Consider the following 12,762-nt stretch of genomic DNA (forward strand, 5'->3'; position numbering starts at 1 on the left):
TATTGTGTTTTGGCCTCCGGGGCTTTGGACGCAAGGAAGAGACCCGGGGAGAGCGAGGTCTGGGAAGCCGTGTCCGGCGCCGGGAGTTGAGCCCCTCGACAGCGTTTTGGCCCCGCGGCGCCGCCTGCCCGGCCCCGGCTGCGCCCACCCAGGCCGCACCTGCAGACCAGCCCGCCCGGGTCTCCAGGCCGCCTCGCCACAGCCCGCAGCTCCCCCGCAGCCCAAGGCCCTCCTCGGATTTCTAGGACCCCGCAGAGGCGAGCGCCCAGCCCGGAGCCCCGAGGCCGACTCCCCGCCCGGCGCGGGGGTCTCTCCCCGCCCCTCCCCCGGTCCCGGGCAGTGCCGGCCTCTCCCCGCCTCCCCACCCCTTCGAGCTTCAATTTCAAGTTCACTTTCTCCCCGGCTCCCGGTCCGCCCGTGCCCGCGGGGCGCCCAGTCCCCGCCACCCACCCCGGGGGCCCCGGGGCCCGTCCGCGTCCTCGCCGCCCCATTGTCCGCGCCCCCGGCGCCCTCCCGGAGCCTCCGGCTCAGATTCTCTCCCTCCGCCCCCTCGGGCGTCCCGCGCGCCCGCCGGGCCGGCTCGGGTCGGGCTGACTCTGCCCCCACCCCGGGGGCGTCTGCCCGGGCCCGGCCTCCCCAGGCCCTCGCGGAGCTGGGCCCCGGCACCTCCAGTGCCGCGGCCCCCACCCCTCTGGGCGCCCCCGTGCCGGCGCCCTGGCCTCGGTCTCCCGGTCCCTCCGCCTGGCACCCCGCCCGCCGGGCGCTGCCCCCCGCCCCCCGCCCCCGGCCCCGGCCCCGCCGTCTCGGGGCGGCTCCGTCCGCGCGGCGGCGCCCCCGGGCCTCCCCCGGGGCCCCCCTCGCGGCCTCGCCTCCCGGCCGCCGCGCCCCCGACCGGCCCCCCGACTTTGACTTTCGCGGCGCTTCCCGCCTCGCCGAGCGCGCGCCCGTCTCCCCACCTCGCCGGCGCCCGCCCTCTCCCGCCGCGGCGCTGCGGCGGCCGCTCTCGCCTCGGATGACAGCGCTGCCTCTTTTGTTGGCTCCGCAGCCAATCGCGGCCGCTGACGACACGGGGGCCGGGGCTATAAAGGGCCCGGCCCGGGCTCGGGCCCCCCCAGCCGCCCGCCCCGGCCGCCGCCCGCCCCGCCCGCGCGCCGCCGCCCCGGCCCCCGCGGCCCCCCCGGGCGGGCCGCCCCCTCGCGCCCTCCCCGCCCCTCCCCCGGGACCCCGGCGTCCCGCCCCAGTCTCCTCCCCTCCCCTCCAGCATGGTGCTCGCGGCCCCGCGGCTGCTGGGCTTCCTGCTCCTCGCCCTGGAGCTGCGGCCCCGGGGGGGGCGGCCGAGGGCCCCGCGGCGGGCGCCGGGGGGGAGCGCGCGCGCCGGCCGGCCCCGTCCGCGGCGCCCGAGCCCGCCGGCTGCCCCGTGTGCGTGTGGCGGCAGCACAGCCGCGAGCTGCGCCTGGAGAGCATCAAGGCGCAGATCCTGAGCAAACTGCGGCTCAAGGAGGCGCCCAACATCAGCCGCGAGGTGGTGAAGCAGCTGCTGCCCAAGGCGCCGCCGCTGCAGCAGATCCTGGACCTGCACGACTTCCAGGGCGACGCGCTGCAGCCCGAGGACTTCCTGGAGGAGGACGAGTACCACGCCACCACCGAGACGGTCATCAGCATGGCCCAGGAGAGTGAGTGCGGGCCGGGCGCGCGGGGCCGCCCGGGAACTTTGCGGGCGCGCGGAGTTGGGGCTCGCGGGCCGGCGGGGCGAGCGGAGACGTCGCTGGGCGCGCCCGGCGCTCGGGCCGCGCGGAGGGGGCGCTCGGGGGCGCGGGGCGCGCAGAGGGGGCGGCGGTCAGCCCCGAAGGGCCGCGGGGCGAGCGCACGACGGGCCGGGGGCTCCGGACCCCGGGCGTCCCCGCCGCCCGCGGGCCCGGCCCCCGCGCCCCAGCCGGTCCCCCCGCGCGAGCGCGCCCGCCGGGCCGCCCAGGGGCCCCTCCCCTCCCGGGAGCCAGCCCCGGGGCCGGGGACCCGGCCGGGCAGCCCAGCTGGCAGCTTGTCGACCCCCGGCCCCGGTGACACCCGGGGCCCCAGGGCCCCGAAAGCTGTCTTCGGGGCGCAGCCCGAGGTCAGAGGAGCCGGCCCCGCGCGCCGGGCTAAGGGCATCCGTCGGCGCGTCCACTCCGCGCGCCGCCCCGGGCCGGAGGGACGGGAGGACCTGGGAGAAAAAGAAAGAAACCGACGGGGCGGGAGGGGAGCCCGGGCACCCCGGCCCCCGGCCGAGCGGAAGATGAACATGTTCATGGACTGGAGCGGCTTTGAAATTTTATGGCCCGGAAAATCCAGGCCAGTACCCCGCCCCCCAAAACTCTCCCCGCGCCCAGTCCTCCCGAGGGTCTGATGACCCCCTCTCCCCTCCCCCACGAGGTCCGCCCTCTCCCCCAACTTGTCCAAGTTGGAGCCCAGACGCGTTCCCATTCCCTGGGGCTTGGCAAGTACCCCCCACACACTCCCTGCGCGCACTGTGAGGTTTTATGGCTCTGAGCAGAAGAGGGGGAGGCTGGTTTATGGGCAAACGGGTCATAAAAAGCCGGGGACGAGGGGCGTCCGGGACCTGCCCCCCGGAGAGGCCGGGCGCCCAGGTGCGCCCGGGAGGGTGAGCGCCTCGTGCAGCGCCGGCGACTGCGCGGCCCCAGCGCAGCCCGGGGGGTCGGGGCTGCGGAAGGGGCGCCCGAGGGCGAGGCACCGACTTGCAGGGGGCGTGCGAGGCCGGGCTCGGGCCGGCCCCCGTTGCCCGCGGAGGGTGGACCGAGGCCGGCCGCGGCGGGGCGGGCGTGCGGGACCGGCTGCGCAGGAATGCTGCGAGTTGCTGGACGGCGGCGACCCGGAGGGGACCGGCGGCCGGGCCCGCGGGCGGAGCGAGAGGACTCCCGAGCGGGAGCTGGCGCTGCGGCTCCCCGCGCCCCTGCGCCCCAGGACCCGCGCCCCGAGGGCGCCCCGAGAGGGGTGCAGGACGGACGGGACCCCGCGCGCGAGGAGTGGAAGCGTGGGGCGGGCTGGCGGGGCGGCAGGGGCGGACGTCAGCGGGGGGGGTTCCACCCCAACTTCGGTCCCTCGCCCCCCACGACTGGGAGCCGAGGAGCCGGGGCTCGGGCCAGGTGCGGCGCGGCCCCTTTAAGAGCCGAGCCGAGCTCCCGAGAGCGGGAGGGGGCGGCGGGGAGCGCGGGGAGGGGAGAGGGGAAGAGGAAAAAGAGACTTTTATAGTCTAATCCCCAGGGACCCGCTTTAATAAGAGACTTGTGCTCGGCTAATCGGGGGAGGCGCGCGTCAGCGGAGAAGCCTCGCGCCCCTCCCCCCGCCCCGCCCCCGCCCGCGGCCGGACCCCCGCCCCCACCCGCCGGCCGCGCCCGCCCCGGCTCCCCCGCCCGCGGCTCCCCCACCCCGGCCTCCATCCCGAGCTCGGCCCCCGGCCCTGCTGGGAGCCGGGCCCAGCCCCCGGCCTCCCGCTCCGCCCGCCCCGAGAGGCCCCGGCCGCGGCCCCACCGCGAGCCCGAGGGGAGCGTGTTTGGGGAGGGGGCGGAGGGGGAGGTGCGAGCAGGGAGGGGGTTGGGCCTCCGCTGAAAACAGTGCAATGACCTCTCCGCAGACCAGCGCCGCCCACTAACCCTGACCTGCCGCCCGCCGCCAACCCGATCCATCCAACACAGATGTGGCCCGGCCCTCCCCGGGGAGCGGGCCTCTGCCGTGTTGGGGACTCTGCAGCCCCTTGTTTTCCCTCCGCGCTCTACCTGCCTCTCCTTTGTTCCTCCCTCTGCACCTTCTCTCCTCTCTCGCCGTCCCACGGGGCTTCGCCAGCTCCCCCCTTCAGCGCCCTAACCTCCCCCCGCCCTTTGCGTGCCCCTTCTCCAGCCCCCGAACTTATTTCTTCTCCCCCTACCGTGATCTTGCCCGTTCTCTTCTTTCTCGCCCCCATTTCTTTCTCTTCTAACCTGCCTTCCTCCTGACAGTGTCCTCTCTCACCTCCCTCATCCTCAGCGGTCTCCCCCCTTTCTTGCTCCATTGCTCCACTGTCTCCACATGAGACCCCCTCGGGCAGGGTCGGGACTCTGCCTGAAGGAACCAGGACTTGGAGGGATGGCGCCCTGGGTTCCCCAACTCTAAGCACTGGGTGACTTGGCCACCAGGGGAGTGTGGTTTAGAGCCTAGAAACCAGCAACAAACCAACCCTGATTGAGAAGCAACTGCTTTCAGCGCTTTCTTCAAGGATCCGCACCCCCAGGAAGCAAGGATTACTAGCTGCACCCCTGACGTGGTGATGACACCCTTAGCGAGTAAGGTCAGAAACCGGTTAATGAGGGGTCAGGAAGTGACGAAACCCACTTGAATTGTCATCAAGGAACAATGCTTAGATGCCAGGACCAACTTTCAGAGGTTGGCCCGTGTAATTTAGGATTGCGAGTTCAGGGACGGCCTTCAGCGCGTATATACTGAGAAGCCGGTGCCATGGAGGCACTAAGACTACAATGGTGAGCAAAACAGACACAAGTGTCCACCCTCAAGGAGATTAGTACCCAATTACGCCTAAGACTGGCAGGAAGCTAGAGCAAGCCCCACGTCCAAGAGGAGGCAGAGGCGTGGTAAGCTGTTAGGATGGCTGCGCATGGTAAGCTCTTAGGATGGCTGCTGTGGCGTCACTCCTCTCACCAGCCGCTCCCCTGCCCCCCTGGCTAATCTAATCTCTGAATCTCCACTGCTGAATCCTACCCGGGGGCACTGTCACTGCTGCTCCCGCAGGAGGGTAACTGGCGGGACTCCAGTACCTGGGACTCCAGTACCAAGAGCCAAGAGAAAGGAAACTGCAGAGGAACTTCATGCCGCTTGTCCCAAATATACGAAGGTCATAGGCCTTTCCTCCCCGTGTTAACATGAGGGTCCCCGGTCCCCCCGGGGTAGGTGAGGGATTGCTCATGGGAGACAGCTGGTGCTAAGGCCGCCATGGTGATTGTGCAGAACTCCACACCTGGAGTGTCAGCCCAGCGGGGTCTGGGCTTCTGGTCACACTTCCATGGCTCTGGAAGCTTCACTCCCGACTCCTCCTCTATCTAGAGTGAGAATGGATATTCCTGTCCAGCGGAAACATGGTTCAGGGCATTGCCCACTGATTGCACAGGTCAGAAAGGGGAACGGAGAGCAGCTGAAATGGAGGCTAAGGCTAATCATCCTTTAGCCCCAAGAAGGGTCAATTTATGGTCCAGAACAAAGGCAAAGTGCCAAGATACAACTTGGGGATGTTAAACTTTTGTGAGGATTTGCTGGCCCTGGACGGAGAGACCAAAGGGCGCTCGGAGGGGAGCAGGAGCCTGATCAGAGCTGAGCTGCTCAGGTGTCCTTCCGCTCACTGCTTTGGGTAAGTGAGGAAACAGCGTGGAGGTAGCGTGTCCCTCCCTTGACCGCCCAGGCATAAAAACCAGGAGGAGGAAGCAGCTGAGAAAACTTGTTCTCAGGGTCAAGGGACTGGGGAGTCAGATGCACAGGTAGTGTCTGGACAGTTCCCTTCTGCTGCGTGTGTTCTTCGTCGTGGGGATGAGGCAGGAAGCCTCGATCGCGGTTCTGGTTACTTCGTGGCTCCTCTCGGGCCCCTCGGCTAACACGCTCTGAAGCAGTCTGGGGTGTGTGTGTGTTTTGGGGGGTGGCGGGCGTTGTCCCAGGCTCCACCTGACCACCAGACAAAACAGGGCAGACATGGGGCGAGGTGACCTGAGGACAGCAGGTGTGGTCTGATGTTTGACCTCGATGATGGAGCCTCAAAAATTCAGAAAGAGCTGGAGCCCACCTGCTGGGGAAAGTCGCAGGAAAGGAAGGCCGCAGGCAGACTTCCCTCGCCACGCCCGGGAGGCGGGAGTCCAAGCACAAGGACGTGCGGACGGGGTGCGCACTGGTCAGGCCGGGGGAGCGCCGAGGCACTGTTCTGGGGCCCAGTGACAGGCTGGTCACCAAGACAGGCGTGGGCGGGTAAAGAATGAAATCAAGGGGGTGCGAACTGTACGGGGACTATCGCCAGGGTGAAAATGCACGCATTGTGCCAAAATGAAAAATGATGTAAAAAATGTTTAAAATAAAAATAAAGAATTAGAAAACTCGGGCTGAGGACTGCAAACTGCCAGTGCCACGCAGGGCTGCCCCCCCTCCGCACACCCTGGGCTGATCCGTGTCCCCTTCTCTCTCCCCAGCGGACCCTGCGGTGCAGACAGACGGCAGCCCCCTCTGCTGCCACTTCCACTTCAGTCCCAAGGTGATGTTCACAAAGGTGCTGAAAGCCCAGCTGTGGGTGTACCTGCGGCCTGTGCCCCGCCCGGCCACAGTCTACCTGCAGATCTTGCGACTGAAACCCCTCAGTGGGGAGGGGACCGCAGGGGGAGGGGGCGGAGGCCGGCGTCACATCCGCATCCGGTCACTCAAGATCGAGCTGCACTCGCGCTCCGGCCACTGGCAGAGCATCGACTTCAAGCAAGTGCTACACAGCTGGTTCCGCCAGCCACAGAGCAACTGGGGCATCGAGATCAACGCCTTCGACCCCAGCGGCACAGACCTGGCCGTCACCTCCCTGGGGCCGGGAGCGGAGGGGCTGGTGAGCGGGGAGCCCGGGAGGGCGGCAGGCCTGGGCAGCCGGGCTCTGAGGTGGGGTGCTGGAAAAGGTAGAACAGGAATGTAGAGGGGCTTAGGGACCAGCACTGATTTCTGGGGCCAGGAGCCGGTTCTAGAGGACTTGGAGAAGAGGGGGTGGCGGCTATTTATTATTTTCCAGAGAGGGGAGCCAGGCAACAGCTGGAAACTGGATTTGGGGTGAAGAGCCATGGGAACCTAAAAGTGGGCTGTTGCTGAGCTAGGGCCAAGGGCGGAGGAGGGTCAGGTGGCCAGTGGAGGGAGCATTCGGGAAGGACTGGCTAGCTGGTAAGAAAAGGAGGTGTAGGGTGGGCTAAGGCGGGGGCCGTGTCCGATGGCCCCGCCGAGGGGACAGCAGGGGACAGCTGTTCGGGGCCCTCTCATCTTCCGCGCTTCTCCTTCCCTCAGCATCCTTTCATGGAGCTGCGAGTCCTGGAGAACACCAAGCGGTCCCGGCGGAACCTGGGCCTGGACTGTGACGAGCACTCCAGCGAGTCCCGCTGCTGCCGCTACCCGCTCACAGTGGACTTCGAGGCTTTTGGCTGGGACTGGATCATCGCGCCCAAACGCTACAAAGCCAACTACTGCTCCGGCCAGTGCGAGTACATGTTCATGCAGAAGTACCCGCACACCCACTTGGTGCAGCAGGCTAACCCGAGAGGCTCTGCGGGGCCCTGCTGTACCCCCACCAAGATGTCCCCAATCAACATGCTCTACTTCAATGACAAGCAGCAGATTATCTACGGCAAGATCCCTGGCATGGTGGTGGATCGCTGTGGCTGCTCCTAAGGTGGGGGACAGAGGATGCTTCCCCCACAGACCCTACCCCTAGACCCCCAGCCTTGACCCCCAGCCCCCAAAAGGCCCTAGAGCTCCCTCCGCCTCTCCCCATGAACATCACACCTTATTCCCTGCCCAAGCAGTGTGCAATACAACAGAGGGAGGCAGGTGGGGGTGAGGGGTGAAGGCTCTGGGGGAAAGGGGAAGGAGGAGGGAGCATGGTCAGGTGGGAAGTTTTTGAGGTATGCAGGTGAGAAGGTCTGGCAAGAAGGCAGAGGGACAGAGACAGGTAGAGCAGAGGGACAGAGACGGGGAAGAAGAGCAACCGCGAGACGGCGAAGGGCTAGAGAGGCAGACGAGGCCGAGACGAGGCAGAGAGACGAGGAGGAGATGGAAATGGAGTGAGAGGACGCCCCATACCTTCCCTCAGCTGGCAAGGGGACGTGCGTGGTAGGGTGGGGGGAGACCCCCGACTGCCACTCTCAGTAGGCGAGGAAATCGAAAATCCCTTCTTAGCTTCTTCCCTTTCTTCCTGCAGCCGCGGCCAGGGACAGGAGTGAGGGCAGGGGCGCAAGTGAGGATTTGTGGATTTTATTTATTTATTTATTGTGACTTTTCATTTTTGGGGAATTTGGCTTTACCGCACTCGAAGGGCCCCTGCCCACTGCGCTCCCTTCGCCCCTTCTCTCCCACACCCTGTTCTTCCGCAGTAGCCACCTACGTAAGCACTTGTGTAAAGCCTCCGGGGTCCGAAAGGGAGTAGAGGGCAAGAGGGCCGACCATGGACGTTTCCAACCCATACTCGCCCCGTTTAACCTTCCTGAGCCCAACGGGTTGAACTGAATTCCAGTGGAGCCACGACAGTCAAGAGGTCGGGCTTAGGAGCTGAGGAGATGGAGCGGCGCGCCCTCGCCCTCCAGTGTCTGCATGAGAGCCACGACACCAAGCCTCGAGCCGACCCTCAGAGTATTCTGTAGCCAGAGGAGTGGCCCACTTATGCCCACATTCCCCCCAGCCAAGAGGGAGACCAAAGAGCCTGTGGAATGCCCCTGCTCCCGGCCTCTCCCTTCAGGTCAATAAAAAGGAGAGTAGCAAGGCCCCAGAGTCACGAGGTCTGGGCAGGGCTAGGAGGGGGCACACAGAGTGGGGAGGAGGCTGAAGGTTAGAGGGCGTCTAAATCCAAATCACTGCACTGGGCCAGGGAATAGAGCCGGCAGACCGCGGGGGAAGGAATTCTGGAGGGGGGACATTTTAGTTCCCCAGCCCCAAAGCTCAGGGTGGAAGGGGGGTGGGAGAACAAGGGAACAGAGTGTCTATAATTATTTTTTATCTTTTATTTTTGGAATCTAGCAGTACCTGGCAACAGGGAGGGGACAATACAATGGGGAAAAGCATCTGACAAGGCCAGTTAGAACAGAGGTTGGGAAGGATGGAGACTCCCTGGTTTGGAAGGAGGCAGAGACTGGCTGACTCTCCAAGTCACTAGCTGGGCCTATTTATTCCTCCTAAAATCCTGACCCACCCTCCTCTTGACTCACTGTGCCTCAGTTTCTTCCCCTCGATGGAATGAGAAATAGCAGCACCCGCCACAGCCAAGAGATGAATTCTGAGCACTTACCACGGGCACTTTATGGACATAAAATACCTCTCGCTGTGGGACAGATAACCAGGGCACCAGAGTAGTGGTGAAGAGATGTGAGGCTTAAAGGAGTCACAGGCTTCCGAGTACAAGTTCCCCTCTGCCTCCCAGCTGGACAGTTGTCTGAAGCCAAGGAGCTGAGAATCTCCTGTCCACACCCCATCCACACCTCACCAGCAGACCTCTTGGCTTGAGGCAAGAGCCTAGAGGATGGCAGGAGAGGAGAGGAAAGAACCTTCAGCAACATTATCACTTTAAGTAGAGCCAGCAGTGATGGGTCTGAAGCAAACATTACTGAGCTAAAGCAAAGCCCAGGCTGGAGAGCACTAACCTGGAAGGCTTGTTCTTCCCCAGAACACGGTTCTCCCACGTGGCCTTGCTGGTGGAAGGGGCACAGGTCTGCGGCGCCCTCTTGGGAAGGTGATGGTGAGCTGTGTGTAGCATCTTACTCTCATTCCCAGACTGAAAGTGAGACGAGGTGTCTCGGCACAGGAGTGGGCAGGGGCACTCGACTCCCCTCTCCCCATGTAGCACCTGTGCCAGCCCCACCTCCTCTGGCCCTGTTCTTCATGCTTCTTTCTGCCCCCATCGTGGAGAACAAGATGTATCTGACCATCAGCATGAGTCACATGTCCTTGATGGAAGGAGAGGAAAAGAGAAGAACGGAAGATGCCTCCTGCAAGGTCAAATGCCCATCTCTCCATCTTGGCAGAGTGGGGGTTGGCAATAGGCATCAGGTGACTTCCCTCTACCAGTTCTAGAGAGATGGGGCATTAGATTTGGGGGACACTTAGAATATGCTCCTTTAATACCACCAAATAAAGACCTTTGTTGGGGGGGCGGGGGTGTCTTTCTCTTATGAATATAAATCCCAGTTAAAGTTTCATTCCCCTGGGCCTCCCCATCCCTACAGAGGCATGGGATAAAGAGGGGGGGGCACAGCCAAGCGACTTAGTGGAAGCCAGCACCCTCCTCTCCCATCTTACGATGTGTGTGGATCTGGCCAGTGCCCCTCCGATCACAATTAGTATAATTGTTTGTGTATTTGTTACACCACCTGTGTGATTGCCTTTGTTTGTTAAGGGTATCTGAGGAGTACGGGGCTGACAGGGGCACTGGAATGCTGGGAAAGGATTACTTCACTGAGATCAAGGCTTCCTGAAGGGAACCATTACAAAAAAGGCCATCAGGCAGTTTTCAAGTTATGTGACAGAGGGCAAAGATGGCCACAGGGTGCTCTGAGTTTTGGGACGGTCACATGACACAATCCAGCACTTGAACTGAAAAAAGAAAAAAAATAAAAGCAGTCAAAGAGTTTAGAATTCAGTGATGAACTCTTCTCCCTACCCAAGCGTCACCTTTACCCCTCAGAGCCTGGGAACAAAGGCCATCTGAGGAGGAAACCTGGTGCTCAAGGATTAAAAAGGTGGGGCAAGGGAAAAACATGGAGTATGTGGGGTTAAGGTCGGGACATGCAGCCCAAGAGAAGATGGGCAAAGAAAGGGAGGGGACCTGGAGCAACTCTGGAGAGCTTGGTCCAAAACAAGATGAGAAAAAATCTCTTCCCCAGTCTCCAAGGATCTAAATTTCTCTTGAAATGATCCAGAGCTAGTATCTGGTCTATTTCCTACAGTTTCCTAATTCTAGATTTCTTCAACGAAGTGTCACCAAAATCCAGACCAAATCAACACATTCCCCTTGCCAGTGTACCAACTAGTAAGCATCTCAAATATCCCTTTAACCACACCATAAAAATTCTCCCATCTACCTATACTGCACACCTCCTAGGGCATGTAAGAGTTGTGGGTAACAAAGGACCCTCACCTCACATAAAAGGGGGGAGGGGAAGCCCCTGTGACAACTTGATCCAGAATAGGGTACAGAACCCCTGAGGGTTCAATATGCTAAATGTTTTTCCCTGTCAATTCTATCAGCAAACTGACCTCACCTCAGATCAAGACTGAGGTTGAGAAGACAAAAATAGCACACATGGTATCCCTGTATCCCCCCTGGAGCTGCTTTACCCACTCCTGCCCCTAGCCTTTGCCCTGAGCTAAAAATACCTCTCCCCCCTCTATTGCTCATTTGTTTCCTACCTTGAGAGGAATCCCAGAAGAGGCTCCAAGCTGACTTTCAAGCTCCTTTTCTTTATCCCCAAACACCTTCCAATCCAATGCCCGAGTAACTGCCGTATACTGTGGCTTTGCTCATATTTTGGATTCCTGGGGCCCGAGCTAAGAACCAGCAGACACTGGCATTTATAATTTCTGGTCTTTAGTAAGGTAGACACAGGAAAGTCAAAGCTCTAGGCCACAATGTTGGCTTTCCTGCCAGTGAGCTGGGGGTAAAGAAGCAATTGAGATTCCTCACACCTCTCCCCACTATCTGAACCCCCAAATGTACCAGCATGTATGTTGTGGTGAATGACACATACACATGCTCAAACGAGTTCAAACCCTCTAACTGGAATCTTCTCAAGGGAGTATTTCCATTGTAAATCACCTAGTGAAATGGAGAGGTAATACTTACTGAATGATTACAATGCAGATTATGGTAAGGTGTGCTGAGTATAGAGCAACAGCAACCTTCACAATAGGGTTGGTTGCTAATGGGATAGTCTAGAACAAGTCACAGGATAATTAGTTTGTCCAGGGTCTTAGTGGTAGGATACTTAAGTTGTTGCCAAACAGCACCCCATTTTAAGTGATTAATAATAGCCTTAGAGGTAGAGAAACTACAATCAAGGGCAACTGAGGATAGGAAAGCAACTAGGAGCACCTTAGGTCCAAAGAGCCTGCAGAAGCGTGAAACCTGCCTGTCATCCCCTTCAGCGCCTCTGCAGGGAAACAACTGTGGGCACGCGGTGCGAGAAGGGGGAGTTACACTGCGGTAGATTTCAATAATCAGGAGAGACATTGCCTGCTAGAGACCCTCGTAAGAAACAACAGGGGAGGCCACCCCGGTGGTGCAGCGGTTGAGCGCTGGGTTGCAAAGCTGCCCGCGGCCTCTGCGGCGCTGGTTCGATCCCCAGCTGCTCCCCAGCCACCGGAGGAGGGTCCCACATGGCGCGCAGACCTCTCCTGCCGCCCGCTGCTCCCCTCAGCAGTGTACTTCGGTCCTTCTGCCTGCTCTGCCTCCCCGCTCTGGCTCTGGTGAATTCTCTCACCCTCCCGCGCTTCTGACTGTACCCAGTGCATGTATAAACAAAACAAACAAATAATAATAATAAAAAAAATGCCTCTATTAAAAAAAAAGAAAGAAACAACAGGGGGCAAAGTTACGCTCCCTTATTTATACAAGTTCCGTCCTTATTCCCCTGGCCTGCTGCTGTGTCAGACATGGCGACAGGACAGGACTCACCAGCAAGCAGTTCTGCTCTTACTCATACCTTCCTATGGCCTTCACCCCACAGAAGATTCTAGCCTTGTTATCGTCACCAGTTCCCAAGCACTGAGGCTGTGGGGGAAGGGCAGTTTAGAATGATGGTGGAAGAAAAGAGGATGATCCTAGAGAACCATAAAAAGGTACAGATTTATAGCCAAGGAAGCTAGTTCCTCCACGTCTTTTACAGACTCCCTCATTAAAAGCTTCCAGGTATGCAGAGAATGTCACAGCTTCAGGACAGGGAAAAAAAACACTCGAGTCAGTTAACCACATCTGGATCCTGGATCAGCTATACTAGGGAGACTGAGGGATAG

The 12,762-nt window shown here is 61.3% G+C and overlaps 1 protein-coding gene across 1 annotated transcript; it reads left to right on the forward strand.

Moving 5' to 3' along the window:
* The first annotated feature begins 1,262 nt into the window (after positions 1-1,262).
* Positions 1,263-12,019, forward strand: LOC119253907 (growth/differentiation factor 11-like). The gene is given in 5 exon segments (XM_037521146.1): positions 1,263-1,326; positions 1,329-1,673; positions 6,213-6,610; positions 7,054-7,435; positions 8,776-12,019. Coding segments are annotated over 4 exon segments (1,188 nt in total). The 3' UTR covers position 7,435; positions 8,776-12,019.
* Positions 12,020-12,762: the final 743 nt, after the last annotated feature.

The sequence above is a fragment of the Talpa occidentalis genome, unplaced genomic scaffold (assembly GCF_014898055.3).
Source record: "Talpa occidentalis isolate TD23 unplaced genomic scaffold, MPIMG_talOcc4v2.1 talOcc4.231, whole genome shotgun sequence".
NCBI classification, from domain to species: Eukaryota; Metazoa; Chordata; class Mammalia; order Eulipotyphla; family Talpidae; genus Talpa; species Talpa occidentalis.